The sequence below is a fragment of the Erpetoichthys calabaricus genome, chromosome 1 (genome assembly GCF_900747795.2).
Source record: "Erpetoichthys calabaricus chromosome 1, fErpCal1.3, whole genome shotgun sequence".
Lineage (NCBI taxonomy): Eukaryota > Metazoa > Chordata > Cladistia > Polypteriformes > Polypteridae > Erpetoichthys > Erpetoichthys calabaricus.
In genome coordinates, this window is record NC_041394.2 from 28405435 (window position 1) to 28427555 (window position 22121).

The window sequence follows — 22121 nt, forward strand, 5'->3', positions numbered from 1 at the left end:
GTATCTTATCCAGATACTTGTAAAATGTTGTGAAGATTTCTGCTTGAAACGCATCCTTGTAGTTTGTTTCATATAATATAACAGTACTTTTTACTGGCTACACTGTTATTCTTTGTGAAAGGTCATGATGGATTCAGATAAACAGTGATAAATGACACATGATAATTACACTGGACGACATTTTTTTTTCAGGAAAATATTTGGTGATTATGATAGAGAGCTTCAAGCTGAACATAAAGTTTAGACTGACCGTATCACTTAGGAATTTAGATAAACATGAGATTAACTTTGATTGAACTTAATGTGTTTAATCACTTAATGAAGCCAATACATTGCATTTATTGAACTGATCCAAAACATATTTTGCGGCTGATTTTCATTTGTTCTCAGCATCTGATGCTTCTCATTTCAGTTTCCAAGCATAGTCGGCCAGCAATGATGAATTGATACTTTTGCATTGTTGCAAAGTCCTGGTTTGTGTCACAATGTTTGTCAGTAATTACACCAAAATTTGCTGGTAAGAAGTCAAAGTGTGTATGCGGAAAAAGAATGCGGCATAAAAATTCTTTGCATTTATATAGCTCTTTCTTCACTACTCAAAGCGCTTAGCAATTGCAGGTTAAGGGCCTTGCTCAAGGGCCCAACAGAGCAGAGTCCCTTTTGTCATTTTACGGGATTCAAACCGGCAACCTTCCGATTGCCACTGCAGATCCCTAACCTCAGAGCCGCCACTCCAGCATGTTGCACTTCATGGTTTAGTATGCTTGAAGCACATTGTCAACCGGACAGACTTAATTCAGTGCTCTGCAGTAGCCAAGAAAATTCTCAACAACATCTTTGAATGCCTTCAATGCATTGTCCTCTGGCCTCAGTAGTAGATTTTTTAACCATTTGTCATGGTTGACATGTTCAGCCAAAAAATGATCCAGCAGAAGTATGTCAAGAATCGTGATTTGGGTTCCATTATACCAACAGTAATACGCATGCTTAATGCTTCACTGGGACTGACAAATTAGAACTTTTTTTTCTTTTTAAATTCTTTTGCTCAACAATAGACAATAGTTTGTGTGTGTGTGTGTGTGTGTGTGTGTGTGTATTTATTTATCTATCAATTTATATATTTATTGAGCTTCTGTAAAAGCCAAATTTCCCCTGGCCCAGTCACGGTTTTATTTGAGTATGCACATTTTCTCTGTATTTGCTTGTCTGTCTCTGCGCATTCTGATGTCCTTCGGCTTCTCTAAAGATTTATAAATTAGACTGATTTATAACTTTAAACTAGCCAGGTGTAATTTTGATCTGGCATCCTGTTTTAGAATTGGTCCAGTCGTGCATTTTGGCCTGCAGGTGACTTTATAATGGAATAATCAGATTAAAAAATCAATGGATGAATGGTGGGATATGCAAGCAATACACTCAGTTTATATTTCAGTGATCTTCATAAGAATTCAAAGATTACATGTTTTTGGGTTAACTAATTTGTTGTTTTCCCAGTATGTTCTAAAATCATTTCTTTCTACAGGACACTCCTTTGATCCTACTTTAACCCTGAGTCGTGCTGTTTCCAATGTTATCTGCTGTATCATATTTGGGCAGAGATTTGAATATGAGGATAAGGACTTTATCCATCTGCTTTCCATCCTCAGTACAAATGTTCGTCTGATCAGCAGACCTTTTGCTCAGGTAAAAAAAAAATTAAGGACTAAGTCAGGCTTAGTAATGCTTATTCTTAGTCTTATGTCCAGTGCTTTCTTCTCATAACCTTGAAATTAACTGAAGAAAATTGAACTATGGATAGATAGAAGGATTACTCATTTGAAAGTGAACATAGCTGGTTTGTCTGTGGTATAGGTGGTAAAAATATTATATAAAGAATTGGAAAATGAAAGTGACATTTTACGTCTTATGTGTGTTACTAAACCCACTGTGATGATCATCACACAGCTTTGAACATTAGAACTTTACAAATAGGATATTCAGCCCAACAAGCTTGTCTATTCTATCCACCCAATTTTTCCAAAAATAACTCGAGTTGAGACTTGAAGGTTACTGAAGTCATACTCTGTGCAAAACTACTTGGTAATATATTCCATTTATCAATGGTTCTCTTTGTGTGAAGAAAAGAAAGAGAAGGGTTAGTCATACCTTAAATGAGCCATAACTAACTATTCTTAGTTTCCAAGAATCCCTTTCCCCAGGTTTCCATGATTTTCATTTAAGTTTAGTTCTTAATGAAAGAGCACTAAATTGAATTACCTAATTGTTACCAGTTAGATACAATCTAATATAAGCTCAGCAGAGAACAATATCTTCTTTGCACAGAGCTGCACAACTAAATGACCAATTGGAAGAGGGAGAGGACAGTTTGGTTCAGAGAGTAAGAAATTCAGATTAATGTTAAAATATACACCCAAATACAGTATATAATTATTTTTTGATATTATAGCCATTTAGCTGAATCCTGAATTTCGCTGGTAGCAGGGTTTCTCTGGAGTCTTCTTTTTATGGTCTGTTACAGCTCTCTTTGCTTATCTTGTATTTTATTTTGATGTCTATGTTCTTAGATTTTTTTAACTGTTATTTCTTTTAATTGTTTTGTAATTAGATTAGACTAGATTAGAATGGAATGGGTTAGATTAGATGTTAGATTTAAACTTTATCAATCCCAAGGGGAAATTTAGATGCATACAGAAGCAGAAACATAAAAAACAAAGATACAGGCTTTTAGGACAAATATTGTAATCAATCAATCAATTGTGCAGAAACAATCGAACTGAAAGAGCATCAGCATTTAGTTTGGAGGAAGCACAGAACTGCCTAATAGCACTGGGCAGAAAAGGTGCCAAGAGGTGCTTCTTACCACACTATGGTGGAATGAACCTGTGGCTAAAAGTTGTCCAAGAGAGCGCCTCCTGGAAGGGTTGGATGGGATATTTCATAACGGCATCCAATTTTGCCAGCATCCTCTTTTCCATAATAGCTTCCAGTGTGTCCAGGGTTCAGCCTGTGATGGAGCAGGCGTTTCTTATAAGCTGGTTCAGGCATCTTGCATTGTTTGATCTCAAGTTGCTTCCCAGGAAACCACAATGTAAAACAATAATTGTAATTTGTTTCCTTTAGTTTTTATGTTAGTTTAATTTACACCTTTCTGTCTTTTATTAATTATGTTTTTATGAGGAGGCACAAGATCCCAGATTAGGCAATGGGCCTCAAGTACTGGAATTAGGCCTGTTGTCAAGTTAGATTGAGCGAATTTATTCTTGTTCTGTTTAGTTGATTTTATGTTATTTTATATAATCTATTAACATTTTTTTATTCACTTAATTTTAATATTATTTTCATTAATATTATAATGCATTTTTAAATGCGTATGTTTATTTCTGATAATATATCATAAAAATCCATCTATCCATCCTCTTCTGCTTATCTGAGATCGGGTTGCAGGGGCAGCAGCTTGAGCAGAGATGCCCAGACTTCCCTCTCCCCGGCCACTTCTTCTAGCTCTTCTGGGAGAATCCCAAGGCATTCCCAAGCCAGTCGAGAGACATAGTCCCTTCAGCATGTCCTGAGTCTTCCCCCGGGGGCTCCTACTGGTTAGACATGCCCGGAACACCTCACCAGGGAGGCGTCCAGGAGGCATCCTGATCAGATGCCCGAGCCACCTCATCTGACTCCTCTCGATGCGGAGGAGCAGCGGCTCTACTCTGAGCCCCTCCCGGATGACTGAGCTTCTCACCTTATCTTTAAGGGAAAGCCCAGACACCCTGAGGAGGAAACTCATTTCAGCCGCTTGTATTCGCGATGTTGTTCTTTCAGTCACTACCCACAGGTCATGACCATAGGTGAGGGTAGGAACGTAGATCGACTAGTAAATTGAGAGCTTTGCCTTGCGGCTCAGCTCCTTTTTCACCATGACAGACCGATGCAGAGCCCTCATCACTGCGGACGCTGCACCGATCCGCCTGTCGATCTCCCGCTCCATTCTTCCTTCATTCGTGAACAAGACCCCGAGATACTTGAACTCCTCCACTTGGGGCAGGATCTCGCTACCAACCCTGAGAGGGCACTCCACCCTTTTCCGGCTGAGGACCATGGTCTCAGATTTGGAGGTGCTGATTCCCATCCCAGCCGCTTCACACTCAGCTGCGAACTGATCCAGAGAGAGCTGAAGATCATGGCCTGATGAAGCAAACAGGACAACATCATCTGCAAAATGCAGTGACCCAATCCTGAGCCCACCACATCAGACCCCCTCAATGCCATGGCTGTGCCTAGAAATTCTCTCCATAAAAGTTGTGAACAGAATTGGTGACAAAGGGTAGCTTTGGCGGAGTCCAACTCTCACTGGAAATGGGTTTGACTTACTTCTGGCAATGCGGACCAAGCTCTGACACCGGTTGTACAGGGACCGAACACCCTTATCAGGGGGTCTGGTACCCCATACTCTCGGAGTACCCCCCACAGGATTCCCTGAGGGACACGGTCGAATGCCTTTTCCAAGTCCACAAAACACATGTAGACTGGTTGGGCAAACTCCTATGCACCATCCAGGACCCTGCTAAGGGTGTAGAGCTGGTCCACTGTTCCACGACCAGGACGAAAACAACACTGTTCCTCCTGAATCCGAGGTTCGACTATCTGACAGACCCTCCTCTCTAGGACCCCCGAATAGACTTTTCCAGGGAGGCTAAGGACTATGATCCCTCTGTAGTTGGAACACACCCTCCGGTCCCCCTTCTTAAAGAGGGGGACCACCACCCCGGTCTGCCAATCCAGAGGCACTGTCCCTGATGTCCATGCGATGTTGTAGAGACGTGTCAACCAAGACAGCCCTACAACATCCAGAGCCTTTAGGAACTCCGGGCGTATCTCATTCACCCCCGAGGCCCTGCCACCAAGGAGTTTTTTGACCACCTTGGTGACCTCAGTCCCAGAGATGGGGGAGCCCACCTCCAAGTCCCCAGGCTCTGCTTCCTCATTGGAAGGCATGTTATTGGGATTGAGGAGGTCTTCGAAGTACTCCCCCCACCGACCCACAACGTCCCGAGTCGAGGTCAGCAGCGCACCATCCCCACCATATACAGTGTTGACACTGCACTGCTTCCCCCTACTGAGACGCCGGATGGTGGACCAGAATCTCCTCGAAGCCATCCGAAAGTCGTTCTCCATGGCCTCCCCAAACTCCTCCTATGCCCAACTTTTTGCCTTAGCAACCACTTAAGCTGCATTCTGCTTGGCCTGCCGGTACCTATTAGCTGCCTCCAGAGTCCCACAGGACAAAAGGGTCCTGTAGGACTCCTTCTTCAGCTTGATGGCATCCCTTACCGCCGGTGTCCACCAATGGGTTCGGGGATTGCCGCCACGACAGGCACCAACCACCTTATGGCCACAGCTCTGGTCAGCTGCCTCAACAATAGAGGCACGGTACATGGCCCATTCGGACTCAATGTCTCCCACCTCCCTCGGGATGTGGTCGAAGTTCTGCCGGAGGTGGGAGTTGAAGCTACTTTTGACAGACGTCTACCAGACATTCCCAGCAGACCCGCACAATACGTTTGGGCCTACCAGGCCTGACCGGCATCCTCCCCCACCATCGAAGCCTACTCACCACCAGGTGGTGATCAGTTGACAGCTCCGCCCCTCTCTTCACCCGAGTGTCCAAGACATGTGGCCGCAAGTCCGATGACACAACCACAAAGTCGTTCATCATCTCAGGGGTGGGGTTTGATTTGTCTTCAATTTTGTTGGGTTATAAATTGATCTATTTGTATGGAATGATTACAATGAAAATTAATAAAATAAAAATATAAAAAAAAAAAAAAAAGTCGTTCATCGAACTGAGGCCTAGGGTGTCCTGGTGCCAAGTGCACATATGAACACCCCTTTTGCTTGAACATGGTGTTCATTATGGACAATCCATGATGAGCACAGAAGTCCAATAACAAAACACCCCTTCCAGGTCTCACTGTCGTTGCCCACGTGAGCATTGAAGTCTCCCAGCAGTACGAGGGAGTCCCCAGAAGGTATGTCCTCTAGCACCCCCTCCAGGGACTCCAAAAAGGGTGGGTACTCCAGACTGCTGTTCGGCGCATACGCACAAACAACAGTTAGGACAAGTCCCCCAAACTGAAGGCGGAGGGAGGCTACCCTCTGGTCCACCGGGGTAAACCCCAATGAACAGGCTCCAAGTCGGGGAGCAATAAGTATACCCACACCCGCTCGGCACCTCTCACCGGGGGCAACTCCAGAGTGGTAGAGAGTCCAGCCCCTCTCAAGGAGATTGGTTCCAGAGTCCAAGCTGTGCGTCAATGTGAGCCCGACTATATCTAGCCGGAACCTCTCAACCTTGCACACTAGCTCAGGCTCGTTCACCTTCAGAGAGGTGACATTCCACGTCTCAAGAGCCAGCTTCTGTAGCCGAGGATCGGACTGCCAAGGTCCCCGCCTTCGGCCACCACCCAACTCACACTGCACCCGACCTCCTTGGCCCCTCCCATAGGTGGTGAGCCCATGGGAAGTTTCATAAAAAGTATCACATTTTTATTTACTTTTATTTGATATTCCTCGTGTATTCCATCATTATGTGGATTTTTCTTGTGGACAGTGCCTTCTTCTTTATGTTGCCATGAGCATTGTTAGGCATGTGACACACAGATCAGGTGACCTATGACATCATAAACACCTTGCTATAAGATGGCACTGCAGATTATAATTAAATATAAGACCTGCAATTTACTTAGTCAGAGAAATCAATATTTTGTTATGGTTCAGTGGTGATCTTTGCCTTATGCTTAGGTTTTAAATTTTGACATGCATGACTAACACCTGTCTTTTGTTTAAGCCTTTATTTGTATTAAATGTCTTTTAGTCTTTTCTAGGGCTAACCAGATGACACCTTGTTTATAACAGTGACAATTTTTCAGTATATATAGTGCTTTCATAATGTATCTGGTTCATGTTTTGTAGACTTGCAGCCTTATGCAGAAATCTTTTTAAAAATCACTGCAAAAAATAAATATGCAAAAAGTGAAAATAAATAAATAAATAAAAACTGCCAGTGGAAGTAAGCAAAATTTACCTTTCAAGATTACTTAAAATAAATTAAAACAATCATAAATATAAATTTCTTGATAAGCCAATACATCTTACAATAAGGAAAATAAAAATTAAATGCTTGATGTAAAAACCATTCACTTGCATAGATTTTTTGCAGTCATATTTAATTGTTTTTCACATAGAGAGCTAAATCAACATGTTCTCCAAAACAAACTTAACATAAAACGCGTGTAAACAGAATATGAGAAGATGTTCACAAATGGTGACTCCAAAAATTGTCATATCACATAAACACAGTAAGATGTAATCTGGAAAATTTCCAGGTCACATATCCAGGAAAACTTTTATTTCAATTAATTTCCTTGCATCCAAAACTTTTTATCAAAATAAACAGGCTTTCAGAAATAATACATTGTTCATTTGGTTCCTCTCTATCATACATAAGTTAGAATTGTGGGTCAGTATGAGGAAGAAATAGTCATTGATGTGTTAAAATCTTTTTCTTCTTGTTTTATTTAGTTGTACAACATTTTTCCAAAACTTATGAATATCATGCCTGGAGTCTACAACAGAATTTTGGAGAATGCAGAACAATTAATTAAATTTATCAAGACTCAAGTTGAAAAGCACAAAGAGACACTAGTAGTTGACAGCCCAAGGGATTATATTGACAACTTCCTCATCAGAATGAAACAGGTGAGTAAAGCTGAAGGTTGTACAAGTCAAGAGAAATGAACACTGAGCTGAGGCAGTTACACCGAAGCTGGTTTACCTATGTGGAATCATTGTAATTTATTAAGCACTAGTGTTCTTAATCCTGACCGTCTTTTTGTCTTAAACAGAGTGGAGTCCTTTCATGACATAGCTATTAGCTTCCAAATAAGCTTGATGAAATGAATGGTCTCCATTTCATTTTATCAAATTTCTCATGTCCTGTGTTTTTATACTAGGATACAAGGTTTTGAGTCTTGCAACCATGCCTGCTCTATAATTTCAAGTCATTATAATTTATGGATTGTACAATTAAACTAAAAACTTAAATTTCTTGGGAAATGTTTATAATTCACTAAGGTGCTGCTGACTAATATGAGCAAAAGAGAGTACTGCAATACCTAGCACTGCTGCCCCCCTTAATCAAGGGGACTAGGCTGACATCCCAGTGAATACTGTATGTTGTCTTTCTAGCAATCATACTTGTCTATGTGGGCTTTCTCGTGGTAGGGTGATATTTATACCAAAGACTTGAATGGGTTGCTGGAATAAACATTAGTGTGTCTTATACAATTTAAACAGAATAATTTTCATGAGAACTGGTCATTCAGCCCAGCAGAACTTTCCAATCCTATCCACCTAATTTGTCCATCAACTCGAGTTTTGAAGGTCTCTAAAGTTTTTCTATCCAAAGCACTACTTAGTAATTTATTCCATATGTTTATGATTCTCTGTGTGAGAAGTACTTTCTTACATTTTTGCAAAATTTACCCTTAACAAGCTTCCAACTGTGTTGTTGTTGAATTTATTTTAATATAACAACCTGGATCCCCTTAAGTCATGTCATCTCTTCATCTTGGTTTGCTTAAACTGAAAAGGTTCAACTCCGTTAATCTTTCTTCATACCGCTCAGTCCTGGAATCAACCTAGTTGCTCTTCACTATACTTTCTCTGGCTCTGCTATGTCTTTCCAGTAGCCCGTGGACTCCAGATGAGGCCTCATTTCTGTGTTATATAACTTAAGTACTCATACATCACACCTCATGATGGATAACCTAACATCCTGCTAGCCTACTTGATTGCTTCCTCACACTGTGGATGTTGATAGTGATGAATCCACTATGACTCCCAGGTCCTTTTCATAAATGGTACTTTCAAGTTTTACATCACTCTATAAATAACAATGAACCCTTAATGAGAGATTAGAATAAAACCCAAGGATAGAGAAAGAGGTCAAACCAAATGAAACTCACGAGAAGCAAAACCAGAATTTCTTTTAGTTTTTTTTTTTTTAATCCCCAGACCAGATAGAGAAAGGAACCGCCAGCCGTCCTTTTATCCTGTCACCCTGATTACTGCACCCCTGGAAACACGGGAGCAGTGCTAACAACACTTACACAAAATGGAGTCCAAGACTTTAAAAATAGCTTAATCCATGATGAGTTACCTGACAACTAATCATGATACAACATTTCTACATCCTTTATGTAATACTTTACGTTTACTTACATTAATATTTCATCTGCCCCAATTCTGCTCAAGCCTGTATGCTGTCCAAGTCCCTCTTTAATGATTCAACTGATTCTACCTTATCTGCCATTCCACCTAGTGTGGTCCTATGCCATTATAATCCTTTTTTATGGACATTTTACAATTTTTTTTCACACAAGCAAACCCCAGAAAGGACTCAAAGGTTAGAAAAACCCTGTAATGAACTGCTAAACCGTCCATAGCTGGTTACTGCTTTGAGCCATATGCTTGCTGGATAGACCTTAAAATCACATTAAGAAAATTGAGAAAATGTATTTTTATGACTTCTCATTGTACATTTACATCCACAACATCACTTTAGCAGGTTTTGTTTGATTTGCAGGGTACAGTAAATTCCAAATTATATTACGCATTTTAAAAAAATAACTTATTCAAAGAATAAATATATAATTATATCAGATACATAAATGTGTGTGTGTGTTGGGGGGGAATTATGTGGTGTTTACCAGACTAAACCAAAACACAATCAATTCATTAATCTTGAATTATTTACTTAGTGGTTCCACACATCAAGGACATACTATACTGCAAAACAGAAATATTATAGTCATGGTCGTCTATCGATCTGATGATGAGGCTAATGATCCATTTGTCCATATGGAAGAAACAGCCTGTGCAAAGAAGTTGTTGATATTGATGGTCGTAAGGGGGCACAATCCTCAATAATATGGATTTGCTTCCTGTCAGGACTCAATGTAGCTTGCTGTGTGCAGGATGATGAGGAAGTTTCACTTGTTTCAATGAACCCTTGGAAGGACGAGTGTTTGAGTCAGTCTTTGTCAGGACCTCACCTCTTACCTTGTTTCAACAGGTGGCCCTACCAGGAGTACGCACTCAGGAGATCATTGATTACGCAAACCACTCTGGCTCACGAAGTAGCTGACTCAGTGGGGGAATAAATATTACAGAATGACTTGAGAACCTTCATTTTTTATTACAATCTTATTTTGTTTTTACCGTAAAAAAAAAACTCCTCAATCTTCTTTTTCTTTTGGCTGCTCCCGTTAGGGGTTGCCACAGCAGATCATCTTCTTCCATATCTTTCTGTCCTCTGAATCTTGTTCTGTTACACCCATCACCTGCATGTCCTCTCTCACCACATCCATAAACCTTCGCTTAGGCCTTCCTCTTTTCCTCTTCCCTGCTCTATCCTTAGCATCCTTCTCCCAATATATCCAGCATCTCTCCTCTGCACATGTCCAAACCAATGCAATCTCGCCTCTCTGATTTTGTCTCCTAATTGTCCAACTTGAGCTGACCCTCTAATGTCCTCATTTCTAATCCTGTTCATCCTCGTCACATCCAGTGCAAATCTTAGCATCTTTAACTCTGCCACCTCCAGCTCTGTCTTCTGCTTTCTGGTCAGTGCCACCGTCTCCAACCCATATAACATAGCTGGTCTAACTACCGTCCTGTAGACCTTCCCTTTCACTCTTGCTGATACCTGTCTGTCACAAATTACTCCTGACACTCTTCTCCACCCATTGCACCCTGCCTGCACTCTCTTTTTCACCTCTCTTCCACAATCCCCATTACTCTGTACTGTTTATCCCAAGTATTTAAACACATCCACCTTCGTCAACTCTACTCCCTGCATCCTCACCATTCCACTGACCTCTCTCTCATTCACACACGTTTTCTTTCTTGTTCCTACTGACCTTCATTCCTCTCCTCTCTAGAGCATATCTCTACCTCTCCAGGGTCTCCTCAACCTTCTCCCTACTATCGCTACAGATCACAATGTCATCAGCAAACATCATAGTCCACGGGGACTCCTGTCTAATCTCGTCTCTCAATCTGTCCATCACCATTGCAAATAGGAAAGGGCTCAGAGCCGATCCCTGATGTAATCCCACCTCCAACTTGAATGCATCCGTCACTCCTACCACAGACTTCACCACTGTCACACTTCCCTCGTACATATCCTGTACAACTCTTACATACTTCTCTGCCACTCCTGACTTCCTCATACAATACCACAGCTCCTCTTGAGGCACCCTGTCATATGCTTTCTCCAGGTCCACAAAGATGCAATGCAACTCCTTCTGGCCATCTCTAAACTTCTCCTTCAACATCCTCACAGCAAACATTGTATCTGTGGTTGTCTTTCTTGGCATGAAACCATACTGCTGCTCACTAATCATCACTTCACTTCTTAACCTAGCTTCCACTACTCTTTCCCATAATTTCATGCTGTGGCTCATCAATTTTATCCCCCTGTAGTTATTGCAGTCCTGGACATCCCCTTTATTCTTAAATATCGGCACCAGTACAGTTCTTCTCCACTCCTCAGGCATCCTCTCACTTTCCAAGATTCCATTAAACATTCTGGTTAAAAACACCACTGCCATCTCTCCTAAACACCTCCATGCTTCCATAGGTATGTCATCTGGACCAACGGCCTTTCCATTTTTCATCCTCTTCATAGCTGTCCTTACTTCGTCCTTGCTAATCCGTTGCACTTCCTGATTCACTATCTCCACATCATCCAACCTCTTCTCTCTCTTGTTCTCTTCATTCATCACCCTCTTAAAGTACTCTTTCCATCTGCTCAGCAAACTCTCCTCGCTTGTGAGTACGTTTCCATCTTTATCCTTTATCACCCTAACCTGCTGCACATCTTTCCCAGCTCGGTCCCTCTGTCTAGCCAATTGGTACAGGTCTTTTTCTCCCGCCTTAGTGTCCAACCTCTCGTACAACTCATCATGCGCCTTTTCTTTAGCATTCACCACCTCTCTCTTCACCTTGCGCCTTATCTCCTTGTACTGCTTGTCTACTTTCTGCATCTCTCTGACTATCCCATTTCTTCTTTGCCATCTTCTTCCTCTGTATACTCTCCTGTATTTCCTTATTTCACCACCAGGTTTCCTTTTCCTCCTTCATCTTTCCAGATGTCACGCCAAGCACCCTTCTTGCTGTCACCCTTACTACATCTGCTGTAGTTTCCCAGCTGTCTGGTAACTCTTCACTGTCACCCAGTACCTGTCTCACCTTCTCCCTAATCTCAACCTTGCAGTCTTCCTTTTTTAACTTCCACCATTTGATCATTGGCTCTGCCCTCACTCTCTTCCTCTTCTTGATCTCCAACATCATCCTACAGACCACCATCCTATGCTGCTTAACTACACTTTCCCCTGCCACCACTTTGCAGTCTTCAGTCTCCTTCAGATCAACTCTTCTGCATAGGATGTAATCTACCTGTGTGCATCTTCCTCCACTCTTGTACGTAACCCTATGTTCCTCCCTCTTCTTAAAATAAGTATTCACCACAGCCATGTCCATCCTTTTGGCAAAATCCATTATACTCTGACCTTCTTCATTCCTCTCCTTGACACCATACCTACCCATCACCTCCTCGTCTCCGCTGTTCCTTTCACCATTGAAATCCACTCCAATCACCTCTTTCTGTCCCTTGGGTACACTGTTCATCACTTCATCAACTCACTCCAAAAATCTTTTTTCTCCTCCATCGCACACCCAGCTTGCAGTGCATATGCACTAGCAACATTCATCATCACACCTCCAATTTCCAGCTTCATAATCATTACTCTGTCTGACACTCATTTCACCTCCAAAACACTCTTGACATACTGTTCCTTCAGAATAACCTCTATGCTATTTCTCTTCCCATCCACACCATGATAGAACAATTTGAATCCACCCTTGATCCACCTTACTCCCCTTCCATTTAGTCTCTTGCACACACAATATATCAACCTTACTTCTCTCCATCATATCTGCTAATTCTCTCCCCTTACCAGTCATACTGCCAACATTCAAAGTTCCTTCCCTCAGTTCCACTCTCTTTACTTCCTCCTCTCCTCCTGCCTCCGGACACGTCTACCCCCTCTTCTTCTTCTTTGGCCAACAGTAGCCCAATTCCCGCCAGCACCCTGTTGGCTAACAGTACTGGTGGCGGTCATTGATAACCCGGGGCTCGACCGATCCAGTATGGAAATTTGTCTTGTTGTCCGCATATTGATTTGGCAAAATTTTACACCAGATGCCCTTCCTGACGTAACCCTCCCCATTTATCTGGGCTTGGGACCGGCACAAAGAAACACAGTGGTTTGTGCATCCTATTTAGAAAACACTTGCTTTTTCTTTTGGGATGGCAGAGTGGTTTGTACTACTGCTTCTCTACCACAGAATCCTTGGGTATAAATCCTGGCCTCTTCACCATCTGGATGGAGTTTGCACTTTCTCCTTGTTTATTCCAGTTTCCTCATTTATCCTGAAGATGTGCAGATTAGGTTACTTGATGACCTAAAACTGACCGTGTATATGTGCATATGAGTGTCTCCTCTGATGGAGTCTCATGCACCATTCAAGGTTTGTTCGAGTTTTTGGCCAGTGCTACTGGAATAAGTTAAAGCAAGGTTTGACAATACAGATTTGATGATGAACAGATGGATGAGTTTAAAATTAAAGGAGTGCTCCTTCCCCTACAATGGTCATTTTCATTACTATACTTTAATTTGTTTTTCTAAAGGAAAATGGAAATCCTGCCTCAGAGTTCAACTTGGATAACTTGGTAATCAGCATTTCAAATCTCTTTGGGGCAGGGACTGAAACGACCAGTACCACTCTGCGATTTGGACTCCTGGTCCTCATTAAGTATCCCCAGTTTCAAGGTAGGTATTATTTCATCTGGCAGGGTTTAAACAACACAATAATCAGCACATCCTCACAACCCAGTTAAGCATGTTAAGCAGTGAACTGAATTCAATGCTCTTTTTGTTCTGTAAATGTATGGCATAAAGAATATATTTGTTGATGGTCTGGTTCAATTGTTAGGACTGGGACCTCCCTGCACCAGTGACTAAAGTTTATTTCCATCACTGGTCACTGTCTGGGTGTAGTTTCTTTGTTCTCTCTGTGTGGTCTGAGAGTTTTTTTTGTTTGTTTTCATGGTATTCAGGTTTTACAACCATACATTAGAGATGGGTGCAGCATGGTGGTGCAGTGGTAGAGCCGCTGACTCGCAGTAATGAGACCAAGGTTTCTGTCCTGGGTTCTCCCTGCATGGAGTATGCATGTTCTCTCCGTGTCTGCAAGTTAGGTGGATTGGCAATGCTAAATTGGCCCTAGTGTGTGTTTGGTGTGTCTGTGTGAGTTTATGTGGCGGAGTGGTGGCTCTGAGGCTAGAGATCTGCACTGGCAATCGGAAGGTTGCCGGTTCGAATCCCGTCAATGCCATTAGGGACTCTGCTCTGTTGGGCCCTTAAGCAAGGCCCTTAACCTGCAATTGCTGAGCGCTTTGAGTAGTGAGAAAAGCGCTATATAAATGCAAAAAATTATTATTATTATTATTATTATTATGTGGTCACAATCTACAGAAAACCCACCCACACTGACCAGTATCTTTTGTTTGACTCACATCACCCACTACAACACAAACTAGGAGTTATCAGGACTCTACACCACAGACTAGAGAGCATCCCCACTTCCACAGAAGCAAAGAAGAAGGAAAACAGGCATCTGAAGACAGCCCTTAAGACTTGGATATCCCAAGTGGGCCTTTAACAAGGCAGGATCCTGTTCCAGAAAAAGGACAACGGAACAGCCGGAGTCCCAGGACCAACGGAAGAACCTGGTTATTCCATACATGGCTGGTGTGTAGGAAAAGCTAAAAAGGATTTTTGGAAAACACCACATACCTGTTCACTTCAAACCCACTAACACACTGAGACAGAGACTCGTCCACCCCAAAGACCGGATACCAAAACAGAAGAAGAGCAATGTAATATATGCCATTCAATGCAGTGAAGAGTGCCCTGAACTGTACATTGGAGAGACTAAACAGCTGCTACACAGGAGGATGGCCCAGCACAGAAGGAGTAACACCTCTGGGCCAGAATCAGCTGTGTACCTCCATTTGAAGGACTTTAACGTCCAGATATTGAATAGAGAAGACAAGTGGTGTGAGAGAAGGGTCAGGGAAGCTTTGCATGTGCAATTCAACAACCCCTCACTCAACAGAGGTGGAGGCCTTAGTTATAACCTGTCTTCAATTTATCATGCTGCCCTTTCATCCATCCCCAGGAAAATCAGGCCCATTTCACACATCCACCAGGTGGACCACTCTTAACGACCCACTCTATGGGGGTAGGAGGGGCTGTTAAAAGGTGTGACTGTTACATCTACCCACACCTTCCCCTCCCTTTATTTTACTCAACGAGCCTATTCAGGGCAGGTGTGAAGTGAAACCAACCTAGAGCATAAATTTGTGGTTTCTAACAACATTCCTCTGACTGAAGAAACTGCTTGGATGAGCAGTGAAACATATCTACTTAAGAAGAAAGAAGTCCAGTCAACTACCAGATATCACACGTATGCAGTTACTTTGGCCAAGGGTTTGCCGGAGTCCCAATCCTACTCTCTTATCTACAATGCAAGTACCCATTTCACTATTTCTAAAGTAAGTTAAGTAAAGCAATACATAGTTTTCATTCTTTGATCTAACAAATATCGAGACACAACTTGCCACACAGGGGCCCAGATTCGAAGTCAATCCTAGTTTTTATTTTTATGGAGTTTTCATATTTTGTGACTTCTGTGTGGGTTTGTGTGTGATGATCATCTTCCTCTGCTGTCGGAGGAGCTGCGTAAACTGCATTTCAGTGGTGGCGCTCTCTAAGGTGTGCAGACCGGGGACTGGCCAGATCTCTGTAGGTGGATACACCTTTTATTGGTCTGGTCGGACTGATGGCTGTCATACTCAGGGAGTAGCTGTTGCTGTAGAGGATTGGCTTCTTCCAATGGTGTCCGATGTCACTCCTTTCAACGAGCGTATTATGGGACTCAGATTACGGCACTCCCTGGGTGCTTTGTCTGTTGTCTCTGTGTATGTTCTGACCGTGGTGAGTGATGTCTTGGCGAGGGAGACATTTTATTCGCAGCTTCGCTTGGTGGTTGATGGGTGCCCATGAGGTGACTCTCCTCTGGTCATGGGCGACTTCAATGCAGCCACTGGCACTGATAGGGCTGGTTATGAGGATTGTCTTGGTCCCCATGGGTCTGGTGACCATGGTGAAAGTGGCTCCATGTTCCTTGACTTTGCAAAAGGTCAGGGGCTGTGAATCGCTGGATCCTGGTTCCATTGCCCTGAACCGCATCGTTGGACTTGGTACTCCAATACTGGTGGTGCGGTGAAGGAGATTGATTACATCCTCATGGGCAGACGCTGTAGGCTCTTGCAAAACTGCAGGGTCTACAGAAGTGCCCAGTTTGTGAATTCTGACCCCAGGCTTGTTGTTGCTACTCTTAGGATCCAGCTTAAGTCCAGTAGGTTACCATCGACTAGGAAAATGAGCCTGGACTTGGCCAGACTCCAAGACCAGGCTGTTTCTAATGAGTTTGCACGCAGTTTGTGTGAGGAACTTTCAGATTTGGTTACTACTGCCGATCCTAATGTGATGTGGGAGACCGTTCGTGACAAGACCCTGAAGGTTGCTGAGGGTCGAGTTGGTGTTATCGGTGTTCCCAGAAGGAGGTGTTTCATCTCGCAGGGCACCCTGGATATTATCGAGAGGAGTCACAGCACACGGCTCAATGGCAACTCTGGTCTGTACCGGGAACTGAGAAGGATGGCTGCAAGGGCTCTGAGGGGAGATAAAGAGGCATTTGTTAGAGGAATCTGTGAGCAAATGACACACCATCTGTGGTCTAGCGACCCACGCCCTGCTTACAAAGCATCAAAGCATTATGCACATCTGACTCTGTTCCTCAGAGTCGCAGTAGGGCAGCTGATGGAACGGTCCTTTTGGATGACACTGTAGTTGTGACCCGCTGGGCTGGCTACTTTGAGCAGTTGTTCAAAGCTGATCCTCCGGCCAGGACTTTGGATATCTCTGGGTCCATGGTTCTTGGGGCTGATCCTCCAATTAGCTGTGAACCACCCAATCTTACTGAGATTGCACAGGTGGTGAACCAACTGGTGGGGGTTGGGAAGGCTACAGGGATCTGTGGTATCTGGGGTGAACTTCTCCAGGCTGGTGGTAAGGCTGTCCTCCTGGCATTGCAAGCAATCTTTGCTTCCATTTGGGAGACTGGCATCCCAAATGACTGGAAAACGGGACTTGTCGTCCCTATCTGGAAAGGGAAGGGTGATCGCAGCAACTACAGGGGGATAACACTGCTCTCGGTGCTGGGTAAGGTCCTTGCTAGGGTTGTCCTCAATAGGATCCATGATCACTTGCTCACCTACCATTGACCGGAAGAGTCTGGTTTTATGCCTAAGAAGTCTACCATCGACCGTATCCTGGCACTGAGGGTTCTCATAGAGCGCAAATGCGAATATCGGCAGAGTTTCTTTGCAGCCTTTGTCGATTTTCACAAAGCGTTTGACTCAGTTGATCGAGCTGCCCTGTGGGACATCCTGAGGGTTTGCGGGATCCCCTCGAGGTTGCTGGATATCCTGGCTGGCCTGTACACTAATACTGTGAGTGCTGTGCAGAGTGAAGGCAGAACCTCTGTGTTTTTCCCAGTTGATTCTGGGGTTCGTCAGGGGTGTGTTCTTGCTCCTACTCTGTTCAATGCTTGTATGGACTGGGTGTTGGGCAAGGTCGTGGGATCCAGAAAGATTCATGGATCTTAACTTTGCTGACGATGCTGTGATCTTCACTGAGTCAATGGAGGCTCAGATTGGGGTGCTCGAGAGAGTGAGTGAGGAGTCTGAGTGTCTGGGCTTGCGAGTGTCCTGGATAAAAACCAAGATCCAGGCCTTTAATGACCTCTTGGGCAACGCCATCAGCAGTGTGTCTGTTTGCAGAGAGAGTGTTGACCTTGTTGAGAGGTTCACTTACCTTGGCAGTGACATTCATGTCTCTGGTGACTCTTCCTGTGAAGTCAGTAGATGGATTGGGAGAGCATGGGGGTTCATGAGGTCACTGGAAAGGGGTGTGTGACGCTCCCGATATCTATGCAAAAAGGACGAAGGTCCAAGTCTTTAGAGACCTGGTGTTTCCTGACTTGCTATATGGTTGTGAGACATGGACGCTATCCAGTGACCTGAGACGAAGACTAGACTCCTTTGGGACTGTGTCTCTCCGGAAAATCCTTGGGAACCGTTGGTTTGACTTTGTGTCGAATGAGCAGTTGCTCATGGAGTCCCAAATGAGGCACATTACCTGCATTGTGAGGGAGCATCAGTTACGGCACTATGGCCATGTGGCACGTTTCCCCGAGGGTGATCCAGCTCATAAGATCCTCATTGTTGGTGACCTGAGTGGCTGGACCAGGCCAAGAGGTTGCCCACGTAACACCTGGCTGCGGCAGATGGAGGGTCATTTCTGGAGGGTAGGACTGGACTGCGTGTCTGCCTGGGGGGGTTGCCAACCAGGATCCCGAGTTGTTTTGCTGTGTAGTGGGTGCGGCAACGCACTGTACCAGTGCATGCTCCCCAACTTAACTTGACTTGACTTGTGTGGGTTTTCAGCATGTAGTCATTAAAGTTTGTGGGTTAGTCTGATTGGCGGCTCTAAATTGTCCTGATATAAGTGAGTATGAGTGAGTATGTGCCCTGTACTGGACTGTTACAATCATGCAAGTCTTTTTACCTTAGTGAAGTTGAATGTCATGTGTACATGGTACAATGAAATTCTTATTAGCAGGTGTCCTCAGAACAGGTGATAAAAATACATTAAATAAATACAGTGGCATGCAAAACTATTCAATCCCCTTGAAAATCATTATAATTTTCTGCATGACAAAAGATTTGTGCACATATTTATCCATTCAGTAGCCTTGGGTTTTTGTTATAAGCTTTGCACACCTGGATTTGGGCCTGCAGATCCTCTGAGGCTCTGTCAGGTTTGGTGGAAACTGCTGTTTTCAGGTTTTCCCAGAGATATTTGATTTGGTTCAAGTCCAGGAGTTGAGCTAGACAAATGAAGGACATTCCCAGAATTGTCCCTAAGCCAATTGTGAGTTGTCTTTGTTTTGTGCTCAGGGTCATTGGCCTGTTTAATGGTGAACCTTTTGGCCTAGTCTGAGTTCCAGAATGCTATAAAACAGCTTTCTTGTTGAGGATCTCTCTTTACTTTTGTCTGTTCAGCTTTCCCTCAACCCTGTGTAGTTAAGTCCCTGAAGCTGGAAAACAATCCAACAGTATGATGTTACTACTGTAATAGTATTGCGCAGGTGATGAGTGGTGCCTGGTTTCTTCCAGATATGACTGTAAGCTTTGTTTCATCAGACCAGAGAATCTTGTTTCTCACAATCTGTCCTGTAGGTACCTTTTGGCAAACTCCAAGAAGGCTTACATAGATCTTTTACTGAGAAAATACTTCTATTTGGTCACTCTCTCATAAAGCCCAGATCGTTGGAGAGTCACAGTTAAGGTTCTCCATTGGGTTCTTGGTCACCTCTTTTACCATGGCCCTTCTAACTTGATTGCTCTGTTTGACCAGGTGGCCAGCTCTTGGAAGAGCAGTGGTCATTCCAGATTGATTTCATTTAAGAATTATGAGGTCACTGTTCTCTTTGGAATCCTCAAAGCTGAGGAAATTCTTTGTAGCCTTCCCCAGCTTTGATTGTACAACCGTGTCTAATGTCGACCTGCAGTCTTTAAAAAGGATTCTGGCATACCCGTATTTATTTTCCAGATGTGCCAAGGTAGATTGCAAAGGTGATTCATTAGATGCATATTTGTCAGTCATAATTGCCTTGAATCTGTATGTGCAGGTTTCTCTCTATCAGCTTTGCACATCTGGACACTACACCTTTCCTTCATTCTTCTTTGTAAATCTGCTCAAGCTCTATCAGGAGTAATGGCGATTGTGAGTCAACTGCCTTCCTCAAGTCCAGTTGCAAATTCCCAATTTGACTGATGTCGGCACTGTGAGTTAAGATAGAAAGAAAATAATGTAATAAAAATCTGAGCTAAAATTTATTCTGACTTCTGCCTGTTTTTAGATTATTTTATATTTTGCCAACTCATCATTATCATTTTCATTCCTTGCTAATTTTCAGTTTAAATGTTTCCTCTGGACATCCCTACCTTTACTGAGTGTCCATAACAGGTTAATACAATTCATGTTTGCAAGAAGTTGGATGCCATCGTAGCAACTCTGGACATGTGACAAGAACCAATCCTCAATAGTAGGCCTGTCCAGTTTACTCCACACACCAACACACACACACACACACACACTCCCTCACATAATACCACATCCAGTTATACTGGGCCACTATAAAGTTGTGAATTATACTAACATGATACCACATTAAAAAAAAAAGTTAAGTAAGTAAAATTGTCTCTAAAAGACTAAAACAAATCTGATTTTTAGCAATTCGTTTTTTAAAATGAATCCATTTGCTATGACTAAAATGTCCAAAATGAGAATAGTGAAAAACTAATTTATATCATTTTATTTTTAAACAGTACAAATCCAATGCAGGACATCCATTTATTTTCTGAATCGGCTTAGTACACTGCAGCTTTGGAGGGATTTAGAAACTGTACCAGGCAGGAGCCAACAATGAACAGGGTTCCAGTCCTTCACATGACGCACACACCCTGACACTGGGACAACTTCGAGTCACCAGTTAAAAGGATCAGTTCAGTAATTTTCAAGTCAGTTATTTCTTCACAAACATGATATACATGCATTTGTCACGCAAAGTTGTGTTTTACAGTTAAGCGTTTTCCATCAATTAAAAAAAAAAAAATCTATTGCCCTTACTGGCACTTTACAATTGAAGCCAATGGGGCATCATAGGAAAATAAACACTTGAAAACATACTTAATTGGTTCAAGTCAGGTGTCGAGTATTGATTAATTTCTTGTGACTACACACACTCTGTAAAATAGTTTGTACATGTTACTTTTAAACAAAAAAAGTCAATATTCTGTTATTTTAAAAGACCAGCTGTGCGTACCATCGCAGTGTTTGATTTCATCCACAACAATTTTTTCCTGCTGAAAAGACCAAAGCACAGTAAGTAAACTTTTTGGGTCGTGTGGTTGGTTTTGTTGTGATTTAGTTCTGTATTTATGTGAGAATTCACACAAAATAGTACCAGGAACATGGGATAAAATGATTGTTTCCAGATCCCCTTTGTTGGTACACACATGTCAGAAAGAGGGACAACATGTTTTCTTATATTGAAACTTTTACCACTTCATAGGTAAGTTTTAAAGTTTTTATTTTCCAGAGGGGCAGCATGCCCCATTACCATCAATTGTAAAGTGCTATTGAGGGCAAGAATTCTTTTTTAAATTTATAGAAAACACTTAACTTCAGAACACAATTTCACATAGCAAATGCATATAGTTAGGGAAGAAATAACTTTGACTTCAAAAATACCAAACTTATCCTGTAAATTTAATTTAACAAGCACATCTTTGAAGTGTATGAGACAGCCAGAGTAACTAAAGAAATCTCGTGGAAAGAGGAAGAACATGTAGACTCCACACAATGCTCAGGCTGGGACTTGAACCTTGAACTCTGGAGCAATGGGGCACCAGTACCAATCCCTTCCTACCATAAATAAATAAATGATATTACAGTTTAACAAGTAAACTCTATTACGATGTGAAGACAACACTGATCTGGTCTTAGTCAAGTATGACTCGGTGCTGTTTTAATACATTAAAGATAGTCACTAATGAAGACAGCTGCATTGTGTGATGCTGATTATTTCTTTGGACATCAGATGTCCTGCTCCCAGGACTGAATTTCTTGTAAGGGCCCTTGTTGTCTCCTAAGTGGTTGGGTGACTCTGTTTTTCCTAATTTTTATATTATTGTGTCTTACTATTGTCCTGATATTAGGGCTGGCTCCATCCTTAAAGCTTCT

The 22121-nt window shown here is 42.6% G+C and overlaps 1 protein-coding gene across 1 annotated transcript in view; it reads left to right on the forward strand.

Moving 5' to 3' along the window:
- LOC114647954 (cytochrome P450 2B4-like) overlaps positions 1-22121 on the forward strand; it is a 38725-nt gene that overhangs the window by 11923 nt on the left and 4681 nt on the right. Inside the window, exons 4-6 of the mRNA XM_028796679.2 lie at positions 1523-1683; positions 7576-7752; positions 13811-13952. Of these exons, the coding sequence (XP_028652512.1) occupies positions 1523-1683; positions 7576-7752; positions 13811-13952 (480 nt within the window). The remainder of the gene's footprint in view (positions 1-1522; positions 1684-7575; positions 7753-13810; positions 13953-22121) is intronic.